Source organism: Condylostylus longicornis, unplaced genomic scaffold (assembly GCF_029603195.1).
Source record: "Condylostylus longicornis isolate FDR11 unplaced genomic scaffold, ASM2960319v2 ptg000001l, whole genome shotgun sequence".
NCBI lineage: Eukaryota > Metazoa > Arthropoda > Insecta > Diptera > Dolichopodidae > Condylostylus > Condylostylus longicornis.
In genome coordinates, this window is record NW_026577970.1 from 7,467,060 (window position 1) to 7,489,931 (window position 22,872).

Below are 22,872 nucleotides of genomic sequence, written 5' to 3' on the forward strand. Positions count from 1 at the left end.
ATCTATAAATAATTTTACTTTTAGAAAATTTCTATCTAAAATATCCACAATAGACTAATAGAGCACCTCTAATATTATACTCTCTATTATAGATAACACATAATTATAATATTATATTTAAGTATGTATATATAATTTAAATGGTACACGTAAGTATATATTTATATATTTAATATAAACCAGTAAAATATATTTTCTTTTTTCATTTTAATTATTACATGCAGTTGTGGTGTGGTTTGGTGTATAAAAATTTTGCATATTCAATTTAGAGAAGAGAGTTAAAAAATCAGAGATTCAATTTGTTTCTTTTGAAATGAGAAATCGAGAAGAGAGAAAATAATATAGACTTGAAAAAAAAATTTAAAATATTATTTTGCTATTACGCATGTTTCTTTTATTATTTTTTTTTTATTTTTTTTGTTTGTTAAAAATAGCGCATGTTCTAATAATTTTCTTGGTTGTCATTATTTTACAGTAATTTTTATTTTAATCAAGTACCAGTATACATACATATGCAATAGTTTTGTATACGTATACATAATATACGTATGTAATTATAAATATACGTATGTAATTAAAAATTTATTATTTTTATTTTAAAATAATAAGTATAGGTATATGTATTTTGTATTACAAAAATTTATTTGCGGTTTGTATTCATTTGTAAATATTGTTATACATACTTAAATTTTAAAATAAAATACTTACAAACATAATTATGTGTAATATTTTTACAATATTATTTAATTTACTTTTTTATTATTAATCTATATATATATATATATATATATATATATATATATATATATATGTATATATGTGAATATTATCATTCGAAAATCAATCTATGCCAATATAAATTTGGGATGAATTTTAAGCAATAAAATTATAACAGTAGTGGTGTGAAAATATATACATATATTCAATATAAAGTATTATACTCTTATACTATTTTTATATCGTATATTTTTTATTTATCAGTATTAATAAAATATATACATATATGTGTATCAGTGTATGTATGTAAAAAGAAAAAAGTACTTTTTTTTTTTGGTGTACATTAGTGCATTAGTGTCAAAAATTTTGTGTCAATTTATATTTTTATTAAAAAACAAAAAGAAAAGAAAAAATAATTTTTTTTTTTATTGCAATTCAATGTTATACGTATACAAGTTTTAAAGTATATACTTGAATAATATTGCAATTAGAATAAATAGTTGCTAAATATTTATACATATGTATGTATGTTTGTAAATATATATGTCAACAATATTATTATAATTAAAGAGAGAACAAAATTAAAAGAAGGCTCTATTTTAACATAAAATATATGTATAACTGTTTTATTTTTATTATAAAATTTTCTCTTGCAATATACATACATAAATATATACATACATTTCAATATATATAATAATTGCACATACATACTCGTACAATGTATGTACACGTATATTTTGTATAATAGTTCAATATAATGAAAATCATGTTATCATATACCTAAAAGAATTAAAATAAAAAATTAGTCTTGTCAATTTTTTGTATAAAGTCACAGTCAGGTTGTTTTATTGATTGGCAAAAAAAACTTCAATCATAGTATATACAGAATTTTTTTTTCTTTTCACATGAATAAATTTGAAAAAAAAAAATCAATTTAAAATTATCAATATAAATAATTAATAATTAAATATAGAAAAAACAAATAATATAATAAATTAAAGTAAACATTAATAAACAATAGAAAAAAATACATAATACATAAATATATTTTCGATTAAAAATATATTATGTATGTATATACGAGTATGTAAAAGTAAAATGTATTAACAAAAGAAATAATTGTTGAAACAAATAAAAGTGATTTCAAAACAACAGAGAAAAACAAAAGAAAAAACAAATTCATATTTTATTAAAAATATAAAATTAATAAAAATAATTTTATATTATAGAAAAGTGAAAGTGAATATTAAATATAGAAGAAATATATATAATAAACAATAAATAATAATAAATAATAATAATATATTATAAACAAAGAGTAATATATAATAACAAAAGAAAAACAAAAAAGAATTTATTAAAAAAAAAACAAACAAAAAACTATTTAATAATAAATAATATTATTTAATAATTATAGTTTATTTAATATACATTCATATATATATATTATATAAATTATTTAATCATGAAATTAAAATTTTTATTATTAATATTTTTAGTATATACTTTTGGTTCATTTTCATTTAATTTTGAAATTTATAATTTTATATTATTATTTTGTAATATTTTTACAAATTTATTAAAACCATCTGATTCAATATCATCATCATCATCTACATCTGGAAATTATTATCATCAACAAAATTTAAGAAGACAACAACAACAACAACATTATCATCAAAATAATTTTGATACAAAATCAAATTTATATGATAATAATATTTATTGTCAAGAATTATCTAGAGCATCATTTAAAAATACAATTGATATTTATTTTGGAAAATTTTCATATAATATTATAATGGATAATCGTATTAATATTAATATATCATATGATTCAAAATATTTAAATCAGAATCGTGATTGGAGAAATTATTTTAATAGATTATTTAGTTAAAAATAAAAATTAATTAATATTGATTTACAAAAATATTTATTAAAATTAAATATAAATTAAAATAAAAAAAATAATTATAATTAATAATGATAAAGAAAATTAAAAATTCCAATTTGTAATTATATATAGCACATATACTTAATTAAATATAAAAGAATTAACTATAATTATTAAATATTTTAAATAATTTTAATGTAAATTTTTTTTACATTTATTTAATAAACAAAAAATTTATATTATATTATGTGTATATATAGATTATGTAAAATAATAAAGAGAATTTAATTCATATTACCTCTGTTCATCGCCTGCTCTTCCCATCTTCTAAAGCCCCTTCAAATGCAAAAATAGTTTTTTATTAAAATAAAAATATTAATGTTAATATTGTATATATCAAAATAAAGAAATAATTAATAATTTTTCAAATAAACAACAATATTAAAATAAAAAAAAATTAATTTATTTTCTTCATTCTAAAATTAATAAACAATTTACATATATATAGGCTTTATTGTTTTTTATTCTCACGGTAATTTTAATTTCTTAAATTTTTTTCTTCTCAGTTTTTTGCTTCATTTTTGATTCTTCTGTTTTTTTTTTGGTTATAATGTAGTCCCAGGTCCGAAAAATGGGTCAAATCCTTTGTATTGATTTGTGCAATTTAGATAATATATATATTATGTATATGTACATATCTATACTAATATAAATATGTATGTGTATGAATGTAGGTAATATATAAATCTAGGTTTGTTTTTTTTTTTGTAATAACACTACGTATGTATTAAAAAGTTTTGAATAAGTTTGCTTTATATATTCATATAAATATATTTTATGTAATTCTACAAATGTGAATGTGTGTATGTGTACGTAAAATTATTATTCTTTAGACATTTTATACTAAATACTTAATATAATTATACTTTATGTAATATAATGTATGTAGGTTTATATAAAAAACAATTAATAATAATGAAAACAAATATAATTAAAAATATAAAAAATTAATTTAAAATAATTTGTTTTTTTTGCTGAACTATTAAATATATATTAGGGGAGATTCCTACATGATTGACTAGTAAATTAACTCTGTCATGAGGAAACAGTGTCAAATTTTCTTATCATACAATTTACATACTTTTTCACTATACATTTACTTTTTTACAGATTTCAGAGATACTGAATGAATTTAATTAATGTCAATATTTTTATTGTTATTTACATAAGGAAGGGGATTGCGATATTTTGGGCCATATCACATTATAAACAAACTAAAAATAAAATTAGGTCAAATCAATATTACTTGGAAAGAAGTTCTTTGCCCTTTCGCAAATGGAAAATACTGATTTTTAATTACTCTCATTCGTATACCGAAATATTGTAAATAATTGCAAATATGAGGCAAAAAAAAAATCCAAAGAAGCATTAATATAATGGTCAAATTGAAGGGTTAATTACATGATTTAAGAAAAATAATTATATTATCTTTTATTTGTCTACATTTATAGAAATTTTAAAAAAGTGTACAGTTTCGGCAATAAATGGTGTCGATAATTCGGTCTTTAGAAATTTCGAGAAGTAATAAATTACGAGGGGAATGGAGGTGGAAAATAATTTTCTTTTAACGAAATAAACTATTTATTAATATCTAAAATCTGCTAAAGAAGCTGGTCCACTATATCTACTCTTTACTATTAAGATAAGTGGATGTCGTGGACGGTAACTAATCACTACCGTTTCAAAATTTGTTTTGGAAAAGAGCTTAAAATGAAAATACTAGGTTTAGTTAACTGCAGGCTTTTCCTTTTTTTTAAATTATAGCATTTTATTTATTTATTAAATTTTTATTACTTGTTTTCTGTTATATTGTTATGTCTCATTTTTATTTTGATCCAAAAAATTAAAAAGAAATTAATTTGACATATAACTTCATAAACATTTAAGATAAATGGTAAAAGTGAGTAATTCATAATTCGGTTAAGATATGTACATCAGGTACCTCATGTTTTTATCAAATCCTATACAAATTTCGATATGTAATTACGACCAACCACTTCTAACTAAAACTTAAAAATATTTCCTAAAATATTTCTAAAAAATTGATAATATTTCTTTGAGTCTTCTTTAAAATTAAGAGTGACATTGCCAGTGGACTTATTTTCGGCAGTGAGATCTCGCTTAAATATTTAAAATTATTATTGTAGACACACCAATATCTTTGCCCCATGTCTATGAAATTTTGTATCATTAAAATTTATTAAAATCAAATTTGTTTTCTTAGGTTTAATGATAATATCGCGCTCATCGCAATAAGTGTGAACTGTGAATTCTTCTATTTGATCTTGTATTTTGTTTATTTTTCTTATATTTGGTAATATTAAAAAAAAAAAAACCGAATACTTTAATTGAAAATGTTATATATACGTAGAACAATATTGTGGAATTAAATTCATCTATATTACAAAATTAATTAATATTGTTTTGTATTGATTTAAATTGTATTTAATTTATATTATATATGTATATGTTGTGCGTATGTAAATAAAAATAACCATATTTAATTACAGAAAATTTATACGGATATATTCTCTTCTGATTCTATATGAAAATTATACACTCTTACTTAGGCGTTCAGTATAAAAATATTACAATTTTCGGCATTTGAGATTTAAGGAATCAAAAAGTTTATTTGGACAAAAAAAAAAGAAATATTTGTTGAGTATGTTTTAGTTTTTAATGTGGGGAAAATTAAAACGAGGTCAATTTTTACACCACACTTACACGAATTTGTATCTTTTCATTCTATTTTTGTGTATAATAACTTTTGTAGACTTGTATTTGTGGTAACGATTTTGTGCGACATTATTTTTTTTTCTGTTATATACCTACTGTCAGTCTATAAGAAAATATAATATAGAATAACGCTCAACAGATAAGAATATTAAAAATATGAGTAATGTCATCGAACGGCAATCATTTCTGGGTTATTATTCCAAGTTGAGTATGTGAAGTAAAAATAATCCGAAATTTTTAAATTTTACATATTTTTTTTTTATTGTATTCTTATGTCATAAACAATATTATATTGTATATTATCGTGATGTATGTACAGATGTACAAAAATTATATTATTGTGTTTAATGAAATTGAGAAAGTTTTGAAAAAATTAAACCGGTATACATAAATTGTAGTAAAAGTTCAGAAATTTTCAATGGAATTAATTAAATACTAATAAAAATTAATGAAAATTGATTTTAAATTTTATTTTTCATGTTATAAAATTTTTGCAAATTTAATATAATTGTATGTATGTGCACGAAAAATTTATTGAAATAAAAAATTCAGATAGTTATGTGCTCCTGAACTGAAGAGCAAAAAAATATATATATACATATATGTATGTACTAATATGTACAGGCACTGAAACTGAATATACATAATTTGTAATATTGTGTGATTATAGTGTGGACAGTTATACATAAAATAGATTTTTATATGTAGTGATTAAATTTGATATACGTATATGAAATTTTGCAATTTGTTTGTATAAATATGTGGAAAAAATTTAAAAAATATTATAAATTATTATTCAAAAAGAAAGAAGAACATTTTAAAATTCGAACAAAACTTTAAGATTCAAATGCAAGCACAAAATAAAGGTTCTAATAAAATATTCTAAGTTTCAATTTTGACATTTTTATATTCATATTTTACCCATAAATAGTATTATTTTTTTTTTAAATAGAAAGCATTACACATTTATATACATACATACATATTAAATATCAAAATTCTAGAGAAGAATTGTGTATATAATATATATGTGGCATTCATACAGCTGTCATGCATACAAAAATTCCTATTTGAAAAAAGAGAGGAAAATATACATATTATTATATGCATATACATATGTATGTAAGTACATATATGCTAAATATTGAAAATAAGGATATTTTCACTAATTAAGGGTAAGCCGGTATAGCAAAAAATTTGATGTCGAAATTCAATTTCTTTATTTTTCTCTTTATAATATTTATAATTATGTATTTCAATTTAAAAAAAAATTTGAAATTAAGATGAAAACAATATTCCCATACATAGCACAAATAATGTCAATTTATGCCTACCCTTTAAATCATTCTAGTAGTATAACACTGCAAAATACTTCAGATTAGTGAAATGCTGTTTTGTATCCTATTATACAGGAATAAAATGTAATGTAAAAATTTTAATACAAAGAATTTAGCATTTATGTAGAGTTTATTGCAAATTTAAGGGCTATATACACCTAGAGCGTATATGTGTTTTGAATGTTATATAGAACACAAACAGTAATATAGCAAAGTTTTAAACGTTTTAACAATCTATGTACGTGTACCTATTCCACTATTAAAATTATTTTTATTCATATACGAAACTATTTCAAGGATTGCATACATTTAGGAATAACGATTTTTGCAATCTTTGACTTAAAGCAAAAAAAAAATTTAAAAAGGCGTTAAAATAATGCTGCATTTTAAGGGCTAATTGCATAAGTAAAGAAAAATAATTATATTTTTTAATGACATGTAATTTATAGTTGGCTTTTTGCGTTTATAGAAATTAGGAAACGCATGGGGTTTCACAAATATAAGGTGCCAGAAATTGAAATTCCGGGACCTGAAAGGTCAAGAAGAAAAGCGACATTCAAAATTTGAAAAAAAAACGCGTTTTAGATAACTGTAAATTTTAGCGGCCACCTTGTTTTCACAAAGCTCGAATATGGCATGCTGCGGTAGAAGAAGCAATCCATTGTTCTCCTGCGTTTGCAAAATTTAAAAAATACTTATAGTTTCACTGCAATAAATAGCTAAAAACATGGCCTTTTTAGGGTTTTTGGCGTGGGGAATGACTTTTAGAGTTTTGGGGGGGGGGGAGGATAGGAAAAAATTTTCTTCTACGGAAATAAGTTCTAGTAATGATCTATGAACTGATGGACACGGTGAAACTAATAATCATTTTTTTTCAGTGTGAATTGAAAGTTCAAAACCAAATACAATGCATATACTGTTTTAGAATTAATAAATGATTTTGACTTTTGCGACCAAAATCCAAAATTTAATAATAAAAAGTTTAGTTAATCTAAATTAACAAAAATTTTTATTCTCTTTATTTTAGTTTGAAATTTATTGACTATATTCGATTGGTTTATTTATTTTTTAAAGAGTGTCTTTGAACATTTTGTTATTCTATATGTATATTTATAATGACTTATTGTAAACAGTTCTGCTAACGTCAATTTTATGACGTTGTCAAGTGATGTCAATTATTAGTATACTCTACTTAATACAAGTTTTTTTTTGCCAGTTATTTGTTTTTTGTTTCTTTTAGTTATTGTTTTAGAGGCCCGGTTTTACAAAACATAAGTTGTTTTTTTTTTTTATCATTTAATTAATTTAATATAAAAACTTTGACATATTTATTTACGTAAAATTATTGTTAAATATTTTTTCATGTACGTACAATTTTAAATATAAACATATACATATACATATATATGTATAATTGAATACATAAATATTCCTATATATCTACATATATACCTGCGTACATATGACATCTTGCAATAATATGAACAAGTGTATGAATGGCGTTTGTTGGACTACTTTTAAATAATTTTTCTATTAATTCTTTGTTTTCATTGTGAAGGTTTATTTGAAGAGTAAATTTGTGTAAATCAATAAAAATCTTAAAAATTAGTTTTTTTTTGTCAAAATAGCAGTTAAGAAAACGATGTCACCTGCTTTTTAGAATAACAATTTTGATCAACAATACTATTAATAATTGAGAATTTTAATAGCACTTAAAATTAAAAAAAAGTTGAAAGAGCTGCATTTGTTTGAGTTATGAATTTTTTTTTTCTCAAAACCATTTTTTTGATAGATCTCCAGAACAGAAAGAGATACTTTTAAGTTTTGATGGTTTAATAGAAGTTTAACTAACGGGAAAAAAATTTGTGTAAAAGTTTTTTGAAATTTTAAAAATGTTTAATCCCTATTTTATCGGGAAAAAATCCCGAAAACTCATCGGGGTAAAAAATTGAAAAGTGGGAAAATTTGAATTTTTCTGGAACTGAAATGCCGTGATTTCAAGCTGTTTTATATATCTTTCAAAAAGTGTTTATTTGAAGCTACTACCTTTTTCGAAGCGGAAGCTTTTGGCAAGAAAACTTTGGAAAATAAAAATTTTCCAAGTGAAAATTCATTAAAATATTTAAAATATTATTTCGAAAACTGTTGAGATTAATTCACCTAGTTCCAAACAAAAATTTTACCCATTTTTGTTTCTCTGAACAATAATATATTCATATTTCACATACTTCTCTTAATTTAGAGTCGTATCCTAAAATTATGCAATTTTAGAACATGTTATACTCAAGAGAATAATGTGCAAATTAAAAATATAATTTTTCAAGGAAATATTCTACTTTACGAACCCTTGATTTTATCTGTTGTTTATGTTGTGAAAGTCTCAATGCACTTTTTTAAAATACTCACTTTCACTTTTGTTTTTTTTTTCGTTTTATGCTCCTAATTAATTATAAATTTTTAATAATATTATATGGATTTTTTAATATTATTATCATTTTGAAACTTGATATGAGCAAATTACTGAAATATAACATATAAGATTATATTAGTAAAAAAAAAAGAATAAAAAAAAGGACCTACTTAAAATAGAAATCGAGTAACAGGTGCACTTTTTTTTCTATATACATACATATATATTTTTAATATAATCGAAAAATAAAATAAAAACAGAAGTAGAAAGAAAAAAATCGACATTAATAAAATCGTATCGATCGATTTTAATAATTTTGTTGTTTTTTTTTTTTTTATATTTCTATTCTATAATTTCATATTAAATTTTTCCAATGCTAAATTTATATGGCTAGATAGTGTGTGTATTCTAAAATATAATTATTGAGAGAAAAATTTTGAGTATTAAAAAGTATTGTGTGTACATGTATACGATGATGTGGAGTGGAGTGGAATGTAAACTTAGTTATATTATATATGAAAACATATCCACATAATGTATACGCATATTATATATTCACATATTATATATATACGTAAAAACGTAACGTAACGCAGCGACATAAAAAATATAACGTAATATTAAAAATTTACCCCATAAACATTTTGCCCTTTTTTTTTTTGTTTTGCCCCATATAATTTTAGTCTCGTCTATTATTTTCCAAAATGAAATTTTATGAGAGAAAAAAAGCAAATATAATAAGAGCAATAACAGAAATATTATAAAGAAAAAACAAAAATTATTTATATTAGAGTGATTGTTACTTAGTATGGTGCTCTTCTAGACAAGATTCTGCGTATATTCTCCATTTCCATTTTTTTTTTTTTTTGTTTTCTCATAATTTTTGATTTTATTTTTGTTTTTAGTTTTATTATGAAAATTTTTGGTCTCTTGTCTCTTTGTGTGATTCTGCTAGTCTGCTGTGTGCGGAGAACTCTCTTTTATAATTTTAATATACATATTAATGTGTGATTGTCTGTTTGTGTGAGTGATTCTTGAGTACATACATCTATTAAAGAAAAAGCAATTTCTCTATATTAAAAATTATTATTTTTCTCTCTTATTGTTTTTTTTTTCCTGTTTTCTCTTTTTTTCTTTTTTTTTCCATTTAATTTCATTTTCCTTATTTTATCATTTATAAAATTCAGTAGAACGAACATACCTAAAAGAGGGATTAAAAAGAAAAGAAAAGATTTTTTTTTTTATTTTATGAAAAAAAAAATTCAAGAAAAAGAAAATATTAAATTAAAATTGTAATAAAATATTAAAATATAGCAAAAAAATTATAGTTTAAGTATAAAATAAAATTCGAGTTATGAAAAGTTAAAGAAAAAGAATTTTTTTAATTGTTGGTATTAATCAAGAAAAAAAAAAAGAGACACAGATACAGAAGAAAAGACAAAAAAAAAATTCAAAAAAATTTTTTTCTATAAAATTTTCATAGAACTGCAGAAAAAAAATAAAACAAATATGAAAGAAGAAAAAATAACAAAAATCGGGAAAATCATGAAAAATTTTTTTTGAAAAAAATTTTTTTTTTTAATTAATTTTATTATATTTTCGAATATTCTTATGTATGCGCATATACATACATTTATACGTTATTAATTTCGACATACCAATATAGAATAATTTAAAAAAAAAAATTATAAAAATTTTTTATTTCATTTGTGCACGGTCTGTTTTTTTTTTTTTGTCTCTCTCCTATTTTTAAAAAATTGGGGGGTCCAAAATGAAAAAACGTCTCATTTATGTTTTATATTGATTCAAAAAATGAAAAATAAAAGACAAGAAAAACCGTAAAAACGCAAAAAGAAAAAAAAAGAAGAAGAAATAAAAAAAAAAAATTTTTTTTCATTTTTCTTTAAAGTGTGTGAAAAATTTTTTTTATTATTTTTATTCTTGCTTTTTTTTTTGTATTAAAAGAATCATTCATTTCTGCTTTTGGTATTCACTGTATATACACTCTAAATAAATATTAAGGAATAAAACAAAATGAGAAAAAAATATTAATTTGATCAAAAAAAAACACAATAAAAAAAAATTTTTTTAATAATATTTAAAAGTATAAAATAAAAAAATTATAAAAATATTTTTCAAATTTATTCTTTTTTTCTTCCAATTTAAGAAAATTTTCTTTTTGCAAAAAAAAATTAAAAAAAAAAAAAGAAAATAAAAAACACAAGATAAAATGAGAAGTTGAAGAAACAAAAAAAAAAAAAACAAAAACGAAAAAAAATTTAAAATTTTTATGAGTGAAAGTTTTGTGAAAAATTTTTGAAAATTTTCCTAAAAATAACAACAATAAAAATAAAAGTAAAATAAAATAAAAATTTTCAAAAAAAAAAAAATTTTTTTTTTTTTTAAAGGAAAATTTCTTGTACACATTTTAAACATTTCATATTATATACCTTCTTATATACCTATGTATATATATGTACATACAGAATTTTTCAAAAAATATATATACATACAAATATATGTACATAAAACAATATTCAAAATTTTCGATATACATACATACATAATAATAAAAAAAAAAAAATTAAAAAAAAATTTTTTTTTTTTCGACTTGAAAATTTTAGTGAAAATTAAAAAAGAAAATACAAAAAAAAATTAAAATAAAATATAACCTAAAATATATATACATAATAACTATATAATATGTGTGTTAGTTAATATATATATATATATATATATATACAGATTTATGTATTTAGGTATATTATATACCAACAATATAAAATTAAATTTTTATATATAAATGTTATATGTGTTGTTGTCGTAAAGTGAAAACTATAATTAAGTCTTAAATACTAATTATTTTTTTTTTTTTATTTATTTATTTCTCTTATTTTTCTTATTACATACATATATAAATTATATACTATTTTCTCTTCAAAATATTAAAAATAATTTTTGACTTTTTCTCATATTATATACCAAAAATTTTATTTGTTTTCTTCTGCTGCTTCTTCTTCTTCTTCTTGTTATTTTCTTTTACATAAATGCGTATTGTATAAATTATAATATAATATTTTCTATATACATAATATACATACACAAAGAATGCTTTAATATAATAATATATAGATAGTATTTTAATATTCGATATTCAAAATAATTTTTGAGAATTAAATAATATAAAAAAAAAATTCTTTTTTCAAAAATTTTTTCTTAAACATTTTTTATTAAGAATAATTTAATATTATTTATTATTTATTAAAATATAATAATTTTACATATTGGTATTATATATAATTGCATATATACAAATGTATATATACATTATATTCATCGTTTATACATATATTATGTACTAGGCCTATATAATATATGCGGTGACCATTTTTTTTTACCCAAAAATTCAAATATACATAGACGTACATAATAACATATATTTATGTACATAAGTATGTATGTAGAATGAGGTGGAAAAATTCCATAAGGTTTAATATTCCATTTACTTATGTCAAATCAAAAATTTATTAAAAAGTATATATATATGTGTATGCACAATTATATCAACCTAAAGAAAAAAATTTTCATTTTTTAATTTTTCTATTTAAGTGACTAAAATTTATTTAAAAAAAAAAAAAATTATTTATTTGTGCAAAATTATTAAGAATTTTAATGAGAGAGAGAGAAAGAGGTAGAGGAAGAAAGAGACAGAGAGAAAAAGAGGCAAATATTAAAAATATTTTTCATACAATTATGTACAACAAAAACTAAATAAGTTTTTTTTTCCTATACTTAATAATTATTATACATAAGGATTCGGATTTTTAGGTCATTAAAAAACAAAAAACAAGTACCTATAGCAAAAATCACAAAAAAAAAAAAATATGCAGTAAAAACCAGAGAAATATAGGAATAAAATAAGATAATAAAAAAGAAAAAAAAAACACTAAGAGAAAAAATTAATTTTTTTATTATCGAAAATTTTGCGAAATTTATTTTAAAATTTTCTTAAAAAAAAAATCCTGATTTAATTTATAAATTTATTAAATAAAAATTTACTTATCTATTTGTTTTAAATTAATTTTAGGGACATTTATTCAATTAAAATATGAAAAGCGAATAAAGGACCCGGTCCCTGTTAATGTCAAAATTCTAGTAATAAACTATCCAAAATCACATATATTAAAATATTGCATTCTTTGAATTAATATAGTAGGTATGTTTGAAATTTGGTAGTCTTCATAATTCAGGTTAATTACTCGTAAGGATTATTCAAAATCATAAAATTAATTTTGAAATTAATATAGTAAAACATTTTACAGAATTATAATATTTTGCAGAAATATTTTACAGAAAATTATTTGTCTAAAGAAATTTCACTATTAACGAACACTGTTCAAAATTATTTAAAATTACATAAATTTTTGAATGTGTATTACTGTTGTTCTATTTAATGCATTTAATAGCAGATATTAAAAAATTAAAGTTTGTAAATGATTTTCCTTCTTATTTTATTTTTTCATAAATTACAAGTTTAATATCATGAAAATTTCAAAATTTTGAAATTCTTTATTTGCTGAAATTATATATGTATATAGGCTTTATAAAATTTCTATAAAATATAAGAATCAACGGTATATAGCGATCTTCTTATTATAAAATATAATTGAGTATTTTCAGTAAGAATAATAATCGTAAAATTCTACCATTAATTATGCTTATTTCGAAATTTATTCATTCCCTAAAAATGTGCAATATTGATGACAATATTATTATAATAAGAGAACAGTAGGTTGAGTTCATATTGTCAGATCTTAGATCTAAAAATGTAGTGTGTTTATTGTGACTGTAACACTGTAAAAAGCAAATTGTTTTCGTGTAAAGAATTTTGAAAGCATGAAAATAAATGCCGTTAATAATCAAAAACTTACATTACCGAACAGTATAATTGAAAAGCTATAATTATAAAGTTAAGATGATGGAATCAATGTTAGTTAATATTTTAATAAATATTAACCAATAAATTTTAAAGGCATTATTTAGTTTTCAAAAAATTTATTGTCATTTATGCAGTGTTATCAATTGTTTTTAAAAGTTGAGCGATTCGTTTAGTTTTAGTTTAAATTTTCTGCTTTGTAATAGGGCTGACAGAAGTAGAATTAAGTTTTAAGATATTCCAACATGAACTTAACCCTATTCATTCTTTGTACATAGAACACTTTAAAAAATCGCTTTAATATACAAAAATGTTTGTTTGATTCCAATTTTAATTCAGGTTTAAGATTGAATGAGGCTTTGAATTAATTCAATTTTAATGTTCGAAACCTGAATCCTTTTATATTAATAACAAGTTTGCCTTAGAACTGGTAAGGAGAAATTTCATGTTAGAAAAGCAATTTTGCTCAAAAAATTATCTAATTAATTTTTTTGGTTGTAATTAAAATTTAAATTGATAAAAAGTAAATTAATTAAAAAAAAATCTCCATAAATTTTTAATACCAACATCTTATACTTTTTATTAAAGAAAAGAAAATTAAAACAAAAAATATTTTTATTTGTTTTGAAAATAATATTTTTGTTTTAAAAAGAAAAATGAAAATTTGCCAAAAAAAAAAATTTCTCAACTTTATCAAAAAAAATATTTCTTTTGATTGTAAATATTTTATATACACGTATGTAAATATATATATGTGTGTATGTATGTATGTATGTATGTATGTATGTATGTAGATTATAAATCCTTTTGTATAAAAATAAAATATATTTTGACAACTGAATTGTTTTTAGTGTTGTTGCTATTTTATAAAAGATTCTTTAACTTCATTAAAAATCTTATTATATTTTCAGCATTATTGAAAAAGATATATGAACGTATGTATGTGTGTATGCAAATCTAATATAATAGTTTTAATGTAATCCATATTAGTAATTAGTTATAATTAGTCTAGGAATTTACAATTTGGAAATTTGATTATTTAATATTAAAATTGAGTGCCAGATTGCAAGTTTGAATATTAAATAGTAAAAAATCTTTGTTTAATTCAAATTATTATTCGAAATAGAATTCTATTTTCATCAACACTTGTTATTTACATCAATATTTATTCTGCGTATACTCATGCATTCACACGTATACAAAAAACAAATTTCTCTATATAATAATGTACTATGTTCTAGTACAGTGTGTCATGTCAAAATGACATAGGTGCTATTATTATTATAAATCTTAACTTGTTAGCATATTAAACTTAAATAAATAAAATATTGTAACATGTTTATAATATTTTAAAGAATTAAATTTCGAAAATTCACCAAAACTAGAGCGGGCTCGTAAAAAAATTACTAAAACACAAGTTTAAGTTCAACAATGTTATTGTTTTAATTTGACAATAACTTTCTATCATAATATATGATTCTCCGATTAGTAGCAATTTAAAAATATCAATAAGCTACCATTGTTTTTTCATCACACTCATTGAAAACAAAAAGGAGTCGTTCGACACATAATGAAAAACCTATATTGAATAAAAAGAAGTCCGCTTTTTTCAAGAGATTTACAAAAAGTAAAATGTCAATTATAATTTTGTTTCCGAAATCAGAAACATATTTAAAATTTGATTTCAAATAAAAATATTCACCATTTTTAAAATTTTATTCGGAGTATTTTGAACATCTGATTTCTCATTTATAATAAAACATCAAATATTATAGAGAATATTATTTTGTTTTTTTTTTTTAACAAAAAAAAAAACAGAGAGCGAAATTGAGTATGAATAAATAGTAGTATGAAGAACAACAATAACAATTTAAAAATATTGAGAAAACGAAGGTGAAGTTGAATAGTTTAATTCAATGAACCTTGTATTATTTTGTTGCAAATTCAAATAGTAAAAAAAAGTTTTGTTTTTCAATCTGTCAAATATATATTATGACAATCATATTGTATTGAAATGTCAAAAATATAGAAAATTTTCAAATAATATTGATAAAACATACATATGCGTTACATACGAGTACATACATACATAATAATTGTGTATACATTTTTTATCTTTTATAAAGAACGGAAATAATTTTTATATACATACATGTATATATAATATAGAGAAAAGTGAAAAAGGATGCTTAAAATTTTCCTAATGTGTGTTAAATATTGTGCTTATACATACATATAATATATACATATAGGTATACAATATAAAATTGATGACATTCATATAATTTTTTAGCTTTTCATTTTTTTTTAATTTACAAAAAGAGCCCTTATGAAATAAAATTTTAAAAATTAAAAAACTAAATTAAAAAATTATAATTATTGGAGTCTACGTAAATTAGAATTTGAAATTTTCAAATCAAAAATTTGTTAGAGTTTTTTGTTGAAAAGAATAAATCAATTTTATAAAAAAAAATCAATAGAATAAATAACCATTATGTGCCTAATATAATTATTTTCTATATAAAGTCATACAACTTCACAAAATAAATAAAATGGCGAAAAATTATATTTTGATTTTCTTCAATTATTTTAATGAAAATTTTTCGATAACTTCTTAAATTATCAAAAATCTCCACTTGGCAGAGCTCGATTTTCCCAGCCCATGCAGGTGATACCTCACCTTGCAATGATCTGTGAAAAAATTCGCAAAAGCGTGAACCCGGCTACTACCCTTCTTCAACAGTTTTGCAGTGAACTTCCCCGAACATGTTGAAAGAAACATCCGCGTCTGACGGCAGTGACACATTCGCCCGTGAAGGCCGGATTCCGCCGCAAGTAGGCAGGCGAGCCTAATCTATATTAAATAGAAGTAACATATTCTAAAATCATGTATGGTATATAGATATATTATAGAAGTTGTTAAAGAAATCTAAGTAAGGCTAGGAAGCTTAAGGAAACAAAACTTGCTAAGTAAATAAGTAGATTTATATTTTTTAGTTTTGATAATTTTGGATGATGTTCTATAGCATGATAATAAACAATTGATTCCAATAAGCTATTACGAGTTTACATTAAAGCTAATCGTTAAGGCGATAATTAGATTTTTTCAATTTTCAAAGAATGTTGCTTCTTGGTTTTATAAAGAATTTTATTTTATTTTATTGAGGAAAGTGAATGCATAATTTATTTGGAATTGAATATTAAATTAAAGTTATTTAATCAATGGTCTCAACTATATGAATAAATTCCAATGAAAGATCTGTAGATTTTCAAAATATACAAAATATTCCAAAACAAACATTGTTAATTAAAGCAAAATTCTGTTTTTCAATATAATAGTATTATTAATATTATTTTAATTTTTTTAATTAAATTAAAATATTGAGTTCATTATTGAATCTATTTGGGCTATTTGAACATTATCCCACACGTAATTGTAATATATGTATTTGAAATAAATTTAAAAACTGTTTTCCTTAAATAAGTTTTTCGACAAAGAAAAATATTCAAAAGTTCATGTCCACTATTTTAATTAAAAATAAAATTTTGTTTTTTAATTATTTTGTTTTTTAGTATAATTATTTAAAAATAAATTCAAATTACTCTACTTATTCAAAATTATTTGGATTTATTTTCTATTATCCTAAGACGTATTTGAAATAAATTTAAGTAGAATAACAGTATAATATTATTATTATTGTCTATAGAAATTTAACCCTCAAATGCTATATACGTATTACATTTTGATTACTTTATTTACAGTAGGTGTCTTGGCATATTTTTCTAGAAGCAAATTTTTAAATATTATACATATAACAATTGCTTTTGTGCACATTTTCAAAACAAAATTTGAAAAAAAAGTGCTTATCACATAGTTTCAGCCTCTCCAAAAGTTGTAGCCCCTCAAAGTCATAATAATATCATATTTTTTTTATTTTTTAATTATTATTATTGAATAAATTTTCAAACTTGATAGAAATTGCAAAATATAACGAAAAAATAAAAAATTTTTTTTAAATTTCGCAAACGCTAAGAGATAGCCCCTGGCCACAGCCAAGCATATTTCAACATTTTTGATCTGAGACAAAATGATCATTAAAATTAACCGTTACCTAAGATATGTTTTTTTTTTTTTAACTTTTGATATCATATTTCTTCTGGACGACAACTTGTAGAAGTTTAGACTTGTTTTATTTAATAATGTGAATAATTTTTATTCGAAGGGAATAATTTATTTTTTTAGAGAAAATTTTTCCCCATCCAAGAGACGGATGAAGGTAAAATTTCAATTTTCGGCCTCTTATATTTCCGAAACTAAAATTTCTATAAAAATGAAAAGGTAACAGTAAATGACATGTCATCGAAAAGTACATTAATTTTTCTTAACTAAAACAAATAACTTTCAAAATTCGAGCATTATTCATCATCCTTAATGCATGCAAGAAATCAATACATTTTGATATATGAATAAAGGTTATAATAATTTTTTCCACGCTTCATGCCGTTTTCAAAAGAAATATTTTTCTTGTTTAAGGAAAAAGTGCTCCTTTACGAACGGTTTAATCCAACTTTATTCCAATATTTTTTTTAAATCGATTTTCTTCTATGCAATGCTCAAATCTGCCTCAATATTAATATGTTGGGAAACGTCATTTACCTTAATTAATCATCAGTTCCCAATTAATCAAGAAAACTACCTAAAAATAAAATATATTTTTTAATAGTGTTTAAGTAAGAGACAAGTTAGAAAACAAATATTTCATTATCGAATACAAGTCCAAGGAAAAAATTGAAGTATATCGAGGGTTAAAAAACTGTTGTTTTTCTGAAATTAAAAAAATTAATTTATAGTCATATTATACATACATACATACATAAATATATATCAAATACTTTTGGTAAAAAAAAATAAACAAAAATAGAAAAAAATAATTTAAATACTTTAATTTTTAGCAAAAAAAAAAAAAAATAACATAAAATTTATACGTAAATAATGTTTTCACTTAAATAGACAACATTATACCTAATACACATAGATATATACATATCTAATATATATGTATAAGTAGAATTATTTTTATATATGATCTTAGACACTAGATATTGTTTGTGTAGGTTTTACCGTATATAAATAAATATATTTTTTTTTTTTATTTATAATATGATGTAGAGCTAGATGATTTCATAAAAATCAAAGTATTTTTTTTTTTGTTGAAATTTTTAAAATTTTTTCTTTTCTTTTAATTTTTTTTTTTCTGTGTTTTTTAAATTTTACTTTTTTTAGAAATAAAATACTCGTGTTTGATAAAATGCATAACATACAACATAATATATATGGAAACAAAATAACTGTATTTAAAAAATAAAATCATTAATATAAAGAGAGAGAGAGAGAGAGAGAGATAGAAAAAAAAAGAGAGAAAGAGAGATGGTGCGGTTCTTTTCAATAAAAAAAAGGAAAACATTTGATTTTATTTTTATTTCATTCGCTTTTTTTTGTCTGTTTTTTATTTTTTCTAATATAAATTATAACTGAAGTGTTTCTACGTATGTATGTAATTGTTGAATATATGTATATGAAATATTATGAAATACATGCAAATAATATAATACCGTGCACATACATTATATTAGTGAATAATATACAATATAATTAGTAGTGTTCATTTATAACTTAAAAACAATAAAAATAAAAAAAAATTAAATATTCTAAGAGAAAAATTTCTTTCTATAATTTTTTATTTTCTGTTTTTTTTTTCTCTTTAATATTTTTCATTTTATTTAGGTGGTGCAGATTCATCATCTTTTTTTTTTCTGTGAATAAAAAGGAACTTACAAAAACTATTAACTAAACTATAAACTAATAAATAAAATAACAACAAATAACAACAAAAAAACACAAATACAAACAACAAGAACAACTATAACAACAAAGGTTACAAAAAATCACCAAAAAGAAAATTAAAAGAAAAAAATAAAATACAAATCAGAAAATCAGAATATAATTGTTTATTTGCAACATTATTATATATACATACATTGATATATATACATATATAAATTATATATATATATGTGTATATAAATATTGTGAAAATTGTGTATGTATGAATGAAAATTCAAAAATAAAATTGAAAAAACAAAAAAAAGTTTTTTTTAAATATTTCAAATAAAAATATTGGAAAAATAAAAAAGAAATCGGTGGTTTTTTTCAAAAAAAAAAAAAAACAAAAAACAAATGTACACTTAAAATACATAAAATAAAAACTTATTATATACACACAAACATATTTAGCACACAAAATAATAAAATATATAACATAAAAACAACAATAACACAATAATAGTAAATAATAAAAATATCAAAATTATTACTTATATTTTAATAACAAAAAAAAAACAAAGGAACAATAAAATAAATAAAAGTAAAATAAAATCAAGAACAAAAACAAAATAAATAAATAAATAAATAAAGAAATTACAACAAACTATATAAACAACAAAGATAAAAAAACAACAAATATAAAAAATAAAAACAAATAATAACAAAAAAAACAGTAAAACAGAAACAAAAAAAAAAACAATTTGTTTTTCTAAAATTTTTAATTAAAAATAGATCTATTTAAGTGTGCAATCGCGATGGCTGCACCAGCAGCCTGTACGCGTTTCTCTGATAATTATGAGATTAAAGAAGAACTTGGTAAAGGTGCATTTTCAGTTGTTAAAAGATGTGTTCAAAAGGCAACATCATTAGAATTTGCTGCTAAAATTATTAATACAAAAAAATTATCAGCACGTGATTTTCAAAAATTAGAAAGAGAAGCAAGAATATGTAGAAAATTACAGCATCCAAATATTGTACGTTTACATGATAGTATACAAGAGGAAAATTATCATTATTTGGTATTTGATTTAGTTACCGGTGGTGAATTATTTGAAGATATTGTTGCAAGAGAATTTTATTCTGAAGCTGATGCATCACATTGTATACAACAGATATTAGAATCAGTTAATCATTGTCATACAAATGGTGTTGTACATCGTGATTTAAAACCAGAAAATTTATTATTAGCATCAAAATTAAAAGGTGCTGCTGTTAAATTAGCTGATTTTGGTTTAGCAATTGAAGTACAAGGTGATCATCAAGCATGGTTCGGTTTTGCTGGTACACCAGGTTATTTATCACCAGAAGTATTAAAAAAAGAACCATATGGTAAATCAGTTGATATATGGGCATGCGGTGTTATATTATATATATTATTAGTTGGTTATCCACCATTTTGGGATGAAGATCAACATCGTTTATATTCACAAATAAAAGCTGGTGCATATGATTATCCATCACCAGAATGGGATACAGTAACACCAGAAGCAAAAAATTTAATTAATCAAATGTTAACTGTTAATCCATATAAAAGGATAACAGCATCAGAAGCATTAAAACATCCATGGATATGTCAACGTGAACGTGTTGCATCTGTTGTACATCGTCAAGAAACAGTTGATTGCTTGAAGAAATTCAATGCAAGACGTAAATTAAAAGGTGCTATATTAACAACAATGTTAGCTACTAGAAATTTTTCAAGTAAAATTGTGATACCTAAAAAATCAGCAACTGGTAGCGGTGGTGATGGTTCACAAATAAAAGAATCAACTGATTCATCAAGTACAACAGTTGATGATGATGATTTACAAAAATCAGATGATAAAAAATCAATTGTTGAACGTAGTACAACAGTTATAGCTGCAAATAGTAGTGCAAATACAAATATTAATAATAATAATAATACATTAAATAATAAAGATTCATTATCATCTGAATTAAGACGTCAAGAAATAATTAAAATAACAGAACAATTAATTGAATCAATAAATAGTGGTGATTTAGATGCATATACAAAAATATGTGATCCACATTTAACAGCATTTGAACCAGAAGCATTGGGTAATTTAATTGAGGGTATCGATTTTCATAAATTTTATTTTGAAAATGTACTTGGAAAAAATTGTAAAGCAATTAATACAACAATATTAAATCCACATGTACATTTATTAGGTGATGATTCAGCATGTATCGCATATGTTAGATTAACACAATATATTGATAAACAAGGTCTAGCACATACCCATCAATCAGAAGAGACAAGAGTATGGCATAAACGTGATAATAAATGGCAAAATGTACATTTTCATAGGAGTGCAACTAGTAAAATAACTGGAGCAACGACATTTGATTTTGTTAATACACAAAAATAGATACATAAACACACATACATATATATATATATATATATATAATATTTACTTAACATATTTATAAAATATTAAAATAATTAAAAATTCTTTTTTTTTTTTTTTTAAATTTTTTTTTTTTTTCGAATTTATATAATCTAATTATTGTTGTAATTATAATAAAATAATAAAAAAAAAAAAAAATTGAACGAAAAACAAAAAAAAAAATATTTGTTTCTAAAATAAAAAAAAAAAATTTTTTTTTTTCATAATTTTTAAATTAAAATTTTTCAAAATAAATAATTATTATCTATTTATCTATACATACTTATATTACATTAAAACAAAAAATTTAAAAAATTAAAAAAAATAAAAAAAAAATTTGTAAATTAATTCATAAATTATTTTATACACATACTTACATAATAATTATATAAAAAAAAATATTTAATTATAGTAAATTTGTAAATTTCCTCATTATTATTATTTTTTTTTCTTTAAAAAATTTTTAAGATTAAGAATGCTAAAAAATTTTTTTCTCTCCTAT

At 21.1% G+C, this 22,872-nt stretch overlaps 1 protein-coding gene across 4 annotated transcripts; it reads left to right on the forward strand.

Moving 5' to 3' along the window:
* The first annotated feature begins 1,574 nt into the window (after positions 1–1,574).
* Positions 1,575–22,472, forward strand: LOC129619249 (calcium/calmodulin-dependent protein kinase type II alpha chain-like). 4 transcript variants are annotated; one of them, XM_055534416.1, is made up of 2 exons: positions 1,575–1,596; positions 19,879–22,472. In XM_055534416.1, exon 2 carries the CDS (start codon positions 20,733–20,735, stop codon positions 22,347–22,349), a length of 1,617 nt encoding a protein of 538 aa, XP_055390391.1. In that variant the 5' UTR covers positions 1,575–1,596; positions 19,879–20,732; the 3' UTR covers positions 22,350–22,472. The 4 variants fall into 4 exon arrangements, with proteins under 4 accessions (XP_055390391.1, XP_055390399.1, XP_055390382.1 ...); XM_055534424.1 differs by lacking the exon at positions 1,575–1,596 and adding an exon at positions 5,363–5,618; XM_055534407.1 differs by lacking the exon at positions 1,575–1,596 and adding an exon at positions 10,335–10,449.
* Positions 22,473–22,872: the final 400 nt, after the last annotated feature.

Bases quoted from the DNA above. Each gene is read 5' to 3' on its own strand.
- LOC129619249 (XM_055534416.1), top strand. From the start codon at position 20,733: ATGGCTGCACCAGCAGCCTGTACGCGTTTCTCTGATAATTATGAGATT.